Source organism: Heptranchias perlo, chromosome 2 (assembly GCF_035084215.1).
Source record: "Heptranchias perlo isolate sHepPer1 chromosome 2, sHepPer1.hap1, whole genome shotgun sequence".
NCBI classification, from domain to species: Eukaryota; Metazoa; Chordata; class Chondrichthyes; order Hexanchiformes; family Hexanchidae; genus Heptranchias; species Heptranchias perlo.
Genome location: NC_090326.1, coordinates 45,543,310 through 45,556,455, shown reverse-complemented (window position 1 = coordinate 45,556,455; position 13,146 = coordinate 45,543,310). Strand labels below are relative to the sequence as shown.

The 13,146-nt window shown below is 43.1% G+C and overlaps 1 protein-coding gene across 1 annotated transcript in view; it reads left to right on the top strand.

Annotated features, from left to right (window-relative positions):
- Positions 1–9,972: 9,972 nt before the first annotated feature.
- Positions 9,973–13,146, top strand: part of LOC137333507 (CUB domain-containing protein 1-like) — an 80,260-nt gene continuing 77,086 nt past the window's right edge. The window contains exon 1 of the mRNA XM_067997691.1: positions 9,973–10,254. Within this exon, the coding sequence (XP_067853792.1) occupies positions 10,176–10,254 (79 nt within the window). The 5' untranslated portion in view covers positions 9,973–10,175. The remainder of the gene's footprint in view (positions 10,255–13,146) is intronic.

The following is a 13,146-nucleotide window of genomic DNA, read 5'->3' as shown; positions in this document are numbered from 1 at the left end:
CCCAATCTGGCAGCTATGTCCTTCAGGACTCGGCCAGCTCGGTCAGTAGTGGTGCTACTGAGCCACTCTTGGTGATGGACATTGAAGTCCCCCACCCAGAGTACATTCTGTGCCCTTGCTACCTTCAGTGCTTCCTCCAAGTGGTGCTCAACATGGAGGAGGACTGATTCATCAGCTGAGGGAGGTAGGTGGTAATCAGCAGGAGGTTTCCTTGCCCATGTTTGACCTGATGCCATGAGATTTCATGGGATCCAGAGTCAATGTTGAGGACTCCCACGGCCACTCCCTCCTGATTGTATATCATCGTACTGCAACCTCTGGTGGGTCTGTCCTGCCGGTGGGACAGGACATACCCAAGGATGGTGATGGAAGAGTCTGGGACGTTGGCTGAAAGGTATGATTCTGTGAGTATGGCTATGTCAGGCTGTTGCTTGACTAGTCTGTGGGACAGCTCTCCCAATTTTGGCACAAGTCCCCAGATGTTAGTGAGAAGGACTTTGCAGGGTCGACTGGGCTTGGTTTGCCTTTGTCGTGTCCGATGCCGGGTGGTCTGTCCGGTTTTATTCTTATTATGACTTTTTTAAGCAAGATTGTACAATTGAGTGGCTTGCTAGGCCATTTCAGAGGGCAATTAAGAATCAACCACATTGCTGTCACAAATAGGCCAGACCAGGTAAGGACGGCAGGTTTCCTTCCCTAAAGTGCATTGGTGAACCAGATGGGTTTTTACGACAATCCGGTAGTTTCATGGCCACCATTACTGATACTAGTTTTTTAATTCCAGATTTTATTTAATTAATTGAATTTAAATTCGCCAGCTGCCGTGGCGGGATTTGAACTCATGACTCCGGATTATTAGTTCAGGCCTCTGGATTACTAGTCCAGTAACATAACCAATATGCTACCGTACCTTTAGCAACTCCAGTGGCATCTGCAGCAGTGCCCTCATTGGTGAAGATCATATGTGTAACAGGAGATTCTCTCATGATTGTCCACACTGCTGCTATGGAGGCCTTGGGCTCAAATCTTAAAGATGCTGTTTCGGCCAGCTTCAATCTGCCAGGAGATTGGGTGAAGTCTTTAAAATGATAAAAGGATTTGATATTGTCGATACAGAGAAACTATTTCCTCTGGTGAGGGAATGCAGAACAAGGGGACACAATTTTAAAATTAGAGCTAGGCTATTTAGGAGTAAAATCCGGAAGCACTTTTTCACACAAAGGGTAGTGAAAATCTGGACCTCTCTCCTTTCCTGACTGAACTGTTCTTAGTTTAGGCAAATCTTCTTTCTCATGGCTGTGCTCATTTGCTTCTGTTTGCTGCTGCCTTTCTTTTTCTGCCTGCTCCAAGGCTATAGCCCTTTGTAGGACAAAGTTGTGCAGGACAGAACCAACCCGGGTAATTACAGATAAGTTAGTTTAACATCTGTGGTCGGGGAAATTAATCAAGGATGAAATTACTAAATATCTAGATGAAGAGAAAATAATTAGAAGCAGGTAACACTGATTTCAGAAAGGAAGATCATGCTTCACAAATCTGTCAGAGTTCTTGGAGGAGGTGCCAGATATGGTGGAATGGGGGAAATGCAGTGGATATGGTGTACATGGACTTTCAGAAATCCTTTGACAAGGTGCTTCAGAGGAGACTTTTTTATGTCAAGAGACATGGAATATAAAAATCAAGATGTAATAGTGAATCTATATTTTACTTCCTTTTCTTTACTCCTCATGATTATCTTTACTATTGTTAGCCCTAACTTTTTTATATGCCTCCTTTTTAATTTTCGGGTTAGTTTTAATCTCTTTATTTATCCACAGAACTCTGTACTGTACTTTGATGCACTCCCTTTTCTACTTATAGGACTATATTTATTTTGCACCCTATGCATCTTCTAGTTGAAGATTTCCCAGTGCTGATCTGTCGCTAACTTTTCTGCCCAGTTCATTTCACACAAATCCCATTTCATCTCCTCAAACTTTGCTTTTTTTCCAGTCCAACACCAGGCTCTTCTTCATCTTTTTCTTTTCTTACATTGAATCTAACTATGTGTTGTGATTACAATTTCCCAAATATTCTCTTACCATCACAACAGTTATTTACCCCACTTCATTTACCAGAACTAAATCAAGCAATACTTCACCCCTTGTTGGACTAAAAACATATAATCCACAAAACAGTCCTGGATATATCCTAAAAAGCATTCCCCACTTTGACCACACACATTACCTTTATTCCAAGCTATTTTGGGATAATATTATTGCCCTCTTTTTCTTACGTAACTCTCTGAACTGTCTGCCCATCTCCACCTCTGTCTCATCTCCACTGTTTGATGACCTATAATGCATACTAAGAATTGTACCATTTCCCTTCCTATTTCTTAAATCTATCCATAATGATCCTGTCTTAACGCAACACCTCACACCCCCTTATATTTTGCGGTGTGACAGAATCCTTCCTTTTTTCCTTTCCAACCTCCTTTTTTCTCCTCCCAGTTACAACCAGGAATATTAAGTTCCCAATCCTGTTCAAACTTAAGGCACGTCTCTGCTTTAGCTGCAATGTTATAGCCCTCCACAATTATTAATGCTTCTAAGTCTCTAATTTTGTTTTGAATGCTTTGTGCATTCACATACATACCACTCAACCCTGACTCCAATTTTTTGGAACATTGGCCCTTGTTCTTTTTCCTGGTTTTCTCATTTAATTTTTTGATATCCTTTGGTCCTTCTGCAACAGTGATTCTTCATCTCACTACTTCATAGCTTGTTTCTTTCCTGTACTCCTCTGATAGAATTTTCTCACTATTTATTTCAAATAAGCCTTCCAAAAACAGCAATGTACAGCCTCCCTTGCAGCGCCTTATTTTAATGAGCCTCATGCATAGCTGGTGTGCAGGAACCAAGCACAGGAGGCACTTTTGGGCCGTGTTTATACTCGGGGTGCTCTGTAGGCTACAGTATCTCATAATGTTGGAGGTTTGCTGGCAATAATGCCCTCAACAAGACTAACACTTATCTTAAGTGCTGAAGCTACTTCCTCCAAATAGCAATTTGGCAATGTGCAAAATCCAAGTAGGAACTATGCACTACACTGCACTCCCAATATTACTATTCTGTAATCCTCAAATAGTGCAGATATTCTATTTAACACCAATGGTAATTTCCAATGTCTATTTCTTTAATTATCACCCAGGTGGCCATTCTTAATGTGTGAACCTGGGCAGTGAGTATAAGCGGGCTATCTGACTAGGAAGGACAGCAGAGTAAGCCTCCTCACGAGAGCAGCAAATGAAAGTTCAGAGAACATAGCAGTATGGATAAAAGAGAAAGGCAGTTTCCATAAGCAGGAGAAATATCATGGGGGCATTTCTAACATGCAATGGCTGAACCCCAGTGTTTTTAAATACATTTTATGTGTATTTTTACCTTATAGATGCTCTTTATATGGTTTTATATTAAAAGAATAAATACAGCAACATGAATTGCAGCCCTTCAATGGATAGCTTTTCTGTAAGATTGTTGTTGATCTATATTTCAGTGAATCAGTATGCTTATTTGAGCTAATGAGAAAGGCATTTTCTGTTGTGGACAGATTTAATGTGTCACCCACAGATTTAATGTGTAACACACTATTCACAAGAGTTTTAATTCTCTAGATTTGGTAAATCAGATTTGCACATAGGTAGAACTAGATGTGGCCAACTGCGCAGCTCAAATTTTCAGTCTATTTAATGATTTGAAAATACTCTGAGCATTAACCTGGAGTTTCATATATGTACTGACAACATCGCAGTGTTCTCAGTACTAACACACCTGTATTTCGTATCACAGCGGCTATTTCTAAATATTTAAATATTTATTTAAGAGGTGTGACCTACATAATGAACATCAGTGTATTTCCATGTACTGAAACACTGCAGTTTCATAGGCTGCTCCTGTCACATATTCCTGTCCTGTCATATGATACTCTGATATGATTCTTTCTTCTCAAAGGCTGTTTCAAGATTCTTCCTGTGACACAGACACATAAGAGAAGATATCATGTAAACCCTAAGGGTGTGCTCCAGCTTTCTAACATATATTCATGTATGTAGAAGTTACTCTAGAATTTAGACTGCGGTGAAGATACCTTTTCATTTTTAAATACGCCTCGTGAAGACAGAGGGTGGTTGTAGAGGGTTGTTTTTCAAACTGGATGCCTGTGACCAGCGGTGTGCCTCAGGGATCGGTGCTGGGTCCGCTGTTATTTGTTATTTATATTAATGATTTGGATGAGAATTTAGGAGGCATGGTTAGTAAGTTTGCAGATGACACCAAGATTGGTGGCATTGTGGACAGTGAAGAAGGTTATCTCGGATTGCAACGGGATCTTGATAAATTGGGCCAGTGGGCCGATGAATGGCAGATGGAGTTTAATTTAGATAAATGTGAGGTGATGCATTTTGGTAGATCGAATCGGGCCAGGACCTACTCCCTTAATGGTAGGGCGTTGGGGAGAGTTATAGAACAACGAGATCTAGGAGTACAGGTTCATAGCTCCTTGAAAGTGGAGTCACAGGTGGATAGGGTGGTGAAGAAGGCATTCGGCATGCTTGGTTTCATTGGTCAGAACATTGAATGCAGGAGTTGGGATGTCTTGTTGAAGTTGTACAGGGCATTGGTGAGGCCACACTTGGAGTACTGTGTACAGTTCTGGTCACCCTATTATAGAAAGGATATTATTAAACTAGAAAGAGTGCAAAAAAGATTTACTAGGATGCTACCGGGACTTGATGGTTTGACTTATAGGGAGAGGTTAGACAGACTGGGACTTTTTTCCCTGGAGAGTAGGAGGTTAAGGGGTGATCTTATAGAAGTCTATAAAATAATGAGGGGCATAGATAAGGTAGATAGTCAAAATCTTTTCCCAAATGTAGGGGAGTCTATAACGAGGGGGCATAGATTTAAGGTGAGAGGGGAGAGATACAAAAGGGTCCAGAGGGGCAATTTTTTCACTCAAAAGGTGGTGAGTGTCTGGAACGAGCTGCCAGATGCAGTAGTAGAGGCGGGTACAATTTTGTCTTTTAAAAAGCATTTGGACAGTTACATGGATAAGATGGGTATAGAGGGATATGGGCCAAGTGCAGGCAATTGGGACTAGCTTAGTGGTATAAACTGGGCGACATGGACATGTTGGGCCGAAGGGCCTGTTTCCATGTTGTAACTTCTATTAGACTTCACATCTTTAAATTAATCATTCAAATTAATCTCAATTCCCTAAATGTCTTCTTTTTAACCAAAAAACTATACAATTTTAATATGTAGATAAAAATTTTCAAAGTATTTTTAAAATGCCTTTTTGCTGTGTGCCTCAGAGTGACAGCAATATTTGTCTGAACAGTACTATACAAATGGTATGAAAGGAACCCCAACTATGTATAACAACTTGAGCAATGAGCACCAGTGGTAATCAGACTAAGCCCCTGGAAGGTTCTTGCCTCATCATTCAGGGCAGAAAATATCCTTGACTAAATGTGTACATACTATTATTGTGCTGTAATGTACCATTTTTAAAAGATAAACCAGGTCTAAGATCCAGTAGTAATATTAGCTCTTTACGTCTTTTAACTCAGCCACTACGTACTGATTCCAGATATGCTGATTTTCTACTTACATCTACATACATAGTACAAGCAATGTTAATTTAGCTTTATGATGTGTATCTCCTTCTACTACTTTTGCAATGGAAAAAAAATAATAAAAATGAAAATGAGTTGGGAGTGGGAAGCAAAATATTTTGAGACATTTTATACCGAAGCCCCTCTGATTTGTTCTGGAAGTTTCCTGTCCAAAACTACAAAAAAATGTAGTGTAACAAGTCGGAACTTGCAGGACATTCTGCTGCTTTGAGCAACTGTGCAAGAATTCTGTGGAGCACAATTAAGGATATTGAAACATTTACTGTTTTAAAAACCACCGTGTATGGTTTACCTTTAAAGCTCTACGTGGAGATAAATAGCAAGGAATCATTTGTGCATGCATAAAAAGACATCAGAATCCAATTTTCCGCAGGGTCCAAGATTTTACTTCCTTTAGCACCTGACAGAACTACATTGGTATGTTTTTGCACACATATAGAAATTATCACCCTGTATCACTTGGAAGCTAATGGTGGGGAGAGATGCGAGTCAGATTCTGGGCAAGGAGAGCATCGTGTTCACCTGGGCGTTGGATTTTCCCCTGAAATTCAGATGCAAGGTGGCAAAAATGTTTTGTGCATTTAGACTAAAAAAGACAAGTTTTGTCTGTGCACAATTGTCAAATATGTTCAGGATATATAAAAAAAATGAAAGCATAGACCCACTGAATACTACACAGCTCTCCAGAGTCAGTCCTCAGGGTCACCCACAACCCAAGCCACACTGCAAGGCTCACTCACTATCATATTGTGCATGTACAACTTGTGTACTCGGCACTATAAACATAACAGTCTGATAAAGAACAGCCAAAATTTTAAAAATACAGTTCTCATGAAAATAGGAATCCAGGGACTCCTTTGATTTTAAAATTACTTTTACAAATACCAACATGTGCAAAAATGGCACTTTTCTTTTGGCTGGTCAATATGTCTATGCCTCTGTTTGACAGAAGTTAAGGGACCATTGTCACCCCCATAGGGTGATTGAGATAGGGCCCAATTCACAAGGCACAATGCTCCAAACACATAGCTAAGACTCCATTGGGTGCCTGGGTTCATTTGCAACAAAAGAGTTGCAATGCAAGTGCTGTGACAAAAACTATCAACACAAGTGACATACAGAAAAAATGAGATTCCCTGGCATCTATCTCATACAATCTTTCTCGTCCCAGTATATACCTCCCCTATCCCATCTGCCTCTTACAAAAAGAAAAAAGTCTACCGTAGAATTATAGATGCTAGGTAATCTTTGTCATGCCTCGTTCTAGTACATTTTACACTCTAGAGAATCTAGAAAATCATCAACTACATCTATGGCATTTGTGAAAATTATTCTGAATTTCGAAAATGTCATGGACGTAGCAGAATAGACCATTACTCCCACCCCCACTCCCCCATCCCCCCATGTTTCTGAAATTTCCTCCATCTCTATCCATATCTCTGAGAAATCTTCCACCATCTTCACTGTCCTCCCTAATTTTGGCAAATCATCACCTCAATCCTACGCTGGCACACAAAATATCCCCATCCCACAGCACTCCCTGTCACTTTTTTCCGGAGGGGTACAAACTCAATAACTACTTATCCATAAACAACATCCAGAAGGCCCCCAGCCCCAGGTTTCATTTACATGTTGAGACCCTCCTGCTGTTGCTGCCTGCCTCTCTCAGCTAAAACTTCTTCAGACACCCCTTCAAATGGGCAATCACCCAGTGCACCTGGAGTAAAGTGAGTAAGAAGGCCCTGCTAGGATCTTCTTAACTCATTTCAATGTCTGCCTCAATGGTTGCACCTCCTTTTGGTGAAAGCACTCCGCTCCCCCCTCCTGGGGGGCAGCGGGGGAGAGCAAGAATTCCTGGGAAACATGAAGGAGCAAAGGCCTGGCATGACAGTCCCTCCATCTCTTTTCTTCTCTTTCGTGCCTGGGAACCGAGAAATCCCCATGGGCATAGAACAAGGACAGCAAGGCCTCCAATCTCTTCATACCTGTGATGAGATGTAATTCATCCATTTCAACTGGGACTCCTAGGGGAGAATTTTAACCCGCCACGACGGGCAGGAGAGGGTTGGGGCAGGGGTTAAATTGTTAAAAATGTGAAACCCGACCCAACCCACCACGAATGCGTCTATTTCCGCTGTTACCACGGCGGTTTGGGGGTGTCCAAGTAATCCACTCTGGAGCGACGGGTCAGTGATTTTAATATTTAGATGAGGCTGCGTTCCTCAGATTTTGGAAGCCTTGTGAATTGAACAGTTGCAGGCCTGGTTTCCCAGGACTCAGGAAACTCAGCAGCGGGGTGGTGAGAACTGCCAGATCCAGCAGGTAAGTGCTTTTCCAGCACTGCTTGTGAGCCAGGAGGAGCAGGAGTGCTTCCCCACGGCCCCCCCAAGTACATCTTCTGCCACAATCTCTTCCCCCCGCAATCGGCCAACTGCTCCCCACCCACAATCTTCAGATCCCCCCCTTGCAATCTTCAGAACACCCATCTCTCCTCTCCCCCCAGCGATCTCTCCCTTCCCCGCGATCTCGTCCCTCCCCACGTCTCTCCCTTGTGATCTCTCCCATGTTCTCTCCCTCCCCATGATCTCTCCCCCCGCCATGAACTCTCCCTCCCCACAATCTTCAGATCCCCCCCTTGCGATCTTCAGAACACCCATCTCTCCTCTCCCCCCAGCGATCTCGTCCCTCCCCACACTCTCTCCCTTGTGATCTCTCCCCTGTGTTCTCTCCCTCCCCATGATCTCTCCCCTCCCCGTGATCTCTCCCCCACCATGAACTCTCCCTCCCCACAATTTCTTCCCTCCCCCCACCCCGGCAATCTCTCCGTCCCCCCTCGCTGCCGTGCTCCGAGCCCCCCATGACCCCCGATCTTCTCGATTGTCAGGCTGGACGGCTGCCGTGTGAAAATGGAGTAAAAAATTCTAATGAAGTAATGCCGTTAAATTAGTCAGGAACACTGCCTTTCCAGTATTTTGGGGTTTCCTGGTCGCTGACACGCGCCCCCACTCCCTCCCCACCTCCCCGTAAATATTGGGGCCCTAGTCACAGTAGCCTTTGGAGAGTTTGTTTGACACCACAGCCTTAGAGTGTTTCAGGAATTGGCAATATATCTTTCCAATCAGTGGCTTCTCGTCCCAATCCCACACCATTACCTCTGGAATTCTCCTAGGATCTATTCTTGTCCACCTCCTATTTCTCTTCCACATGCTGTCTTTCTGTGACATCATCCGAAGATATGGTGTCAGGTTCTACATGTGTGCTGATGACACCCAGCTCTACTTCACCACCACCACCGCGCTCAACCCCTCCACTGTTTGTGTTGTCAGACTATTTGTCCGACATCCACTCCCCGGATGAGCCAAAATGTCCTCCAATTCAACTGTGGAAAGACCGAAGCCATTGTCTTCGACTACCTCGTCCCAAACTATGTTCCCTAGCCACCGATTCCGACCCCTGCCTGGCCACTCAACCTGAACCAGACTGCTACTAACCTTGGCATCCTATTTGACCCTGAGCTGAGTTTCTGACCCCTAATCTTCTCCATCACAAAGAATGCCTATTTCCACCTCCATAATATCGTCCGTCTCCATCCCAGCCTCAGCTTATCTGCTGTTGAACCCTCATCCATGTTTTTGTTACCTTCAGACTTGACTATTCCAAGCCTCCCATCTTCAACCCCCATAAACTTGAGCCCATCCAAAGCTCTGTTGCCTGTATCCTAACCCACACCAAGTCCCACGCACCCATCACCCCTGTGCTCGCTAACCTACGTTAGCTCCCAATCCGACAATGGCTTGATTTTAAAATTCTCATCCCTGTGTTCAAATCCACCTATGGCCTCACCCCCTCTGTTACCTCCTTCAGGCCGACATCCCTCCATGAACTCTGCGTTCCTCCAGCTCGGGCTCTTGTACATCCCTCACCATTTGCCCCACCATTGGCAGCCCTTACCTCCAGCCATCGAGGCCCTAAGCTCTGAAATTTCCTCCCTAAATCTCTCTGCCTTCCCGACGCCTTGTTTTACTACATTAAAGGCGCCATATAAATACAAGTTGTTGTAATAAAGGAATGATAATATACTGCTAGTTTGGCTAGATTTATCATACAGTAATATATCGAGGAAAATTAGATTTTCCAACTCAACATTTATGGGTGTGAACCGTGGCCATCTCTAAATGTTTCTGCTCGCCCACAGTATGAGAACACTCAGTCCTCAGAAGACTTGCACAATTTGTGGTTTTATGGGAGGAAGGGAAAGAGCTCCTTTCTACTTTGTTGAAGAAAAATTTCCTGACGTGTGGAACACTTTTTACAGCACTGAGCAAACTCACCGCCTGAGCCGGCACGCCCAGGTTTACCTTTAGGCAAATGAGCAGAGGTGATCCTTTCAGGAAGCAGCGGAGCTCGGTGACAAAAAAAAAACTCTCGCAATTTGCGAGGAGATTTGTTCGCAATTTTGGAAATCGGAGAAGCCCCCACTTCCGTGGGCAGGGTGGGAATGAGTGTTTGGAGAGCGATGGGCAGCAGGGAGATGTGGCTCGTTCTGTTCCTGCTGATGGGCTGGGTCACAGGGACAGGTAAGTGAAATTGACCCCAGCTCACCTGGGCAAAGGAGCAATGGTTCACTCTCACACCCGCCTCGCTCGACTTTTTTTTTGCTGTTTAGAAAATGCAAAGGTTTAGGTCTCAGCTTTTTGCTTTGTGTAGACCCTCCTGCTCGGGTACTGCCTTCACCTTTGCTTCTTTTTTTGGAACTGTTGAAAGTATAAGCGGAGTAATGTGGAGAAAGAGTAAGGACATTGAATTGTCGACCTTGCATTAAAAGGAGGTTGAGGTGAGATAGTCGGTTGGAAAGTTGCAATATGTTTTGGCTTCAGTGAAGGGGATTTACAAAGGCAGAAAAGGAACCAGATGATTGTCAAATGTGCTCTGAAATATCCGTCTCACTTGGGAACGGCCATTGGGGCTCTGGTTATTACGAAGGTGTTCAAGAGCCCCAATGTATTTGCTGTTCCTCATGGTTGATTTCAGCATTTGGCACGCTCACTATCCAGATCCACCCTGTTGTACGTGCAGCGAGCTGCTGCTCCAATCCCTTCTCTACTATGGCCCGATTTACAGGCCTAAGAAGATGGCTCTGTTCCTGTTCCCTCTGCCCACATTGGGAGTTTAAAACAAACAAAGCCCACCACATTTGTGGAGATGAAAAGAAAAAAAACTTCAAATGCTGGAAGTCCAAAAACAATTCAAAATGCTGCAGCTAATGTCGGTATCTGGAAGGGAACGATAGAAACTTGTTCTGAATCTGATTTTATTCCACTTTGTGTTGAACCTTATTATTCTAAATTTTGTAAACCAGAAGAATCTGTGTAGTGAATGACCACAAATGCTGGCACCCCTCCTCCCCATCACACTCCGGACTTACCTCTTTGAACAATGCAAAAAGGATTAATACATAAAGTAGGCCCCACTGAAATTGCTTGAAAGTGGCTGGGATAAAAAATGGGAAGACAGGTGGGCTAATGGAGGACGTATCTTTCCCACTATTGTCCTTTTTCTCCCAACAATATTACCTGGGTGCTTTTACCAACGGAAGAGGGAACTTCAAAGTGTGTATGTATCAATTGTTTTCATGTGCCAAACCATCAGCGGTGTGACAAAACCCGCAATAATGTCATGCTTTCTTTTCAATCATTGCCTAATGTAGGGTTTAACATTAGTGGGTGTTCACATAGTTGGGCACCCAGATAGTGTTTGTGGGAATGTGAAGAACTTGAGGCTGTTGATTGATGGAAAGGGCAGTTTTGTCTCCCTCTCTGGTTTCCCAATGTGTATATAAGCATCTATTTGTCTCTATAATATAGCAGTGCTCCCTCACATTGAGCAACCAATACAGGCAATACTCTCTGAAACTACAAGAACAGGGCATCAGACCCATCCTAAAAGCATACCTGAGTGCGGGAAAGTAATTAATTGAGTTGGCAAAGTGTGGGGGGAAAAATTGTATTCTCGATTATTTTTCCCTATTAATTAAATCTCAGCATTATACCGGGGGATCTTTATACTGTGTTATCTCTTGGGGGTGGGGCGGGGTGGGGTGAGTCCATAAAATGCAGTGCCTGGCCTTGTAACAGGAGGCCATGTTGGAATTCTGGGATTTTGGGACGGGCAATAAATGCTGGCCTCGCCAGCGACGCCCACATCCCATGAATGAATATAAAAAAAATTAAACTACTGTGAAAAATTAAAGTAGATGTGCATGTCTCTCACTGTTCTTACTCAAGGCAGGTAAGAGACTGGAACTGAGACAAGTGAATCCTTGTCCGATGATTGCAGGTAATGTCTAGAAAGTAGCATGTGGGATAAGTTATTTACCTCACCCTTTACAGTGAAATCAATTAACATGATGGCTGTGTTCTCCAGAACAGTGAGATTATTTTAACAGTGAGACTGCCTGAAAATAAAGCAACTCACAGCTTCCAGTGCCGTCAGGTTACTGTCAGTGGCAGGGCTGTAATTTAGTAACAGTATGAGGGTGCTGAATTTACCTCAGTAGATAGTGACCTAAAGGGTCTCAAACTTTGATTGTGTACGTGTTGTATTTGCCTCACGGTGTTGAGTTCAGCAACTGCTGCTGTCAGTGCTAATGGTGATGGTGCAAGCGATCACTGTTTTGCACGTTTGTCTAAATACTCAATAGAAATACAGAAACAAGCAAAGCAATGACTAAGTTAGTGATTTGTTTATAACTATTTGATTTTGATTTTTTTTTAAGAAAGGGGACCTATCGGTGTTCCTTTTTATGTTTTTTCACTCCAATTTCTCTCTTTGCAAGATCATAAAATAATTATCATTGAAAAAGACCTTTCAATACATATTCGTTCACACATCCAGAACCACCATATAGTCTTTACAATACTGCATCTTGTTCTTTCTTAAATGCAGCCAGGATTTTCACTTCCGTGACGCTGGCATTGTTGATGGCAGTTTTGCATTGGTTGAACATGTTTACCATATCCAACCAACGCACGACTCCTAGGCCTCTCTAACCTTTATCCTTAGCTACATCAACACCATTTATGGAGAGTGTGTGTGTGTTTTGCTTATTTTTCTATGCTATGTGCAGTACTTTGCACTTGTCTGCATTAAATTCATCTACCATTTATTTGCCCACATAACTATTTAGTCCTGCTCACTCTGTAGTTTTTTGAGCTGCTTCCTCTGATTCCACTGGCCTTCCCAGTTTGGTATCATCAGTAAATCTGACCACTTTGTATTATGTTTGACTCTCTCATTTATGTAAATGAGAAACAGTAGTGGTTTATGTAAATGAGCTCTGGGGCAACCCATTCAGTACTTACCCCTCCCTCCAACCTTGGCCTAACTCCTCTACAGGTACTTAGTGCTTTCTACTTTCAACCAGTTTTTTTTAACCATTCGCAGGGTTCACCCTCAATCTCCATTAATAG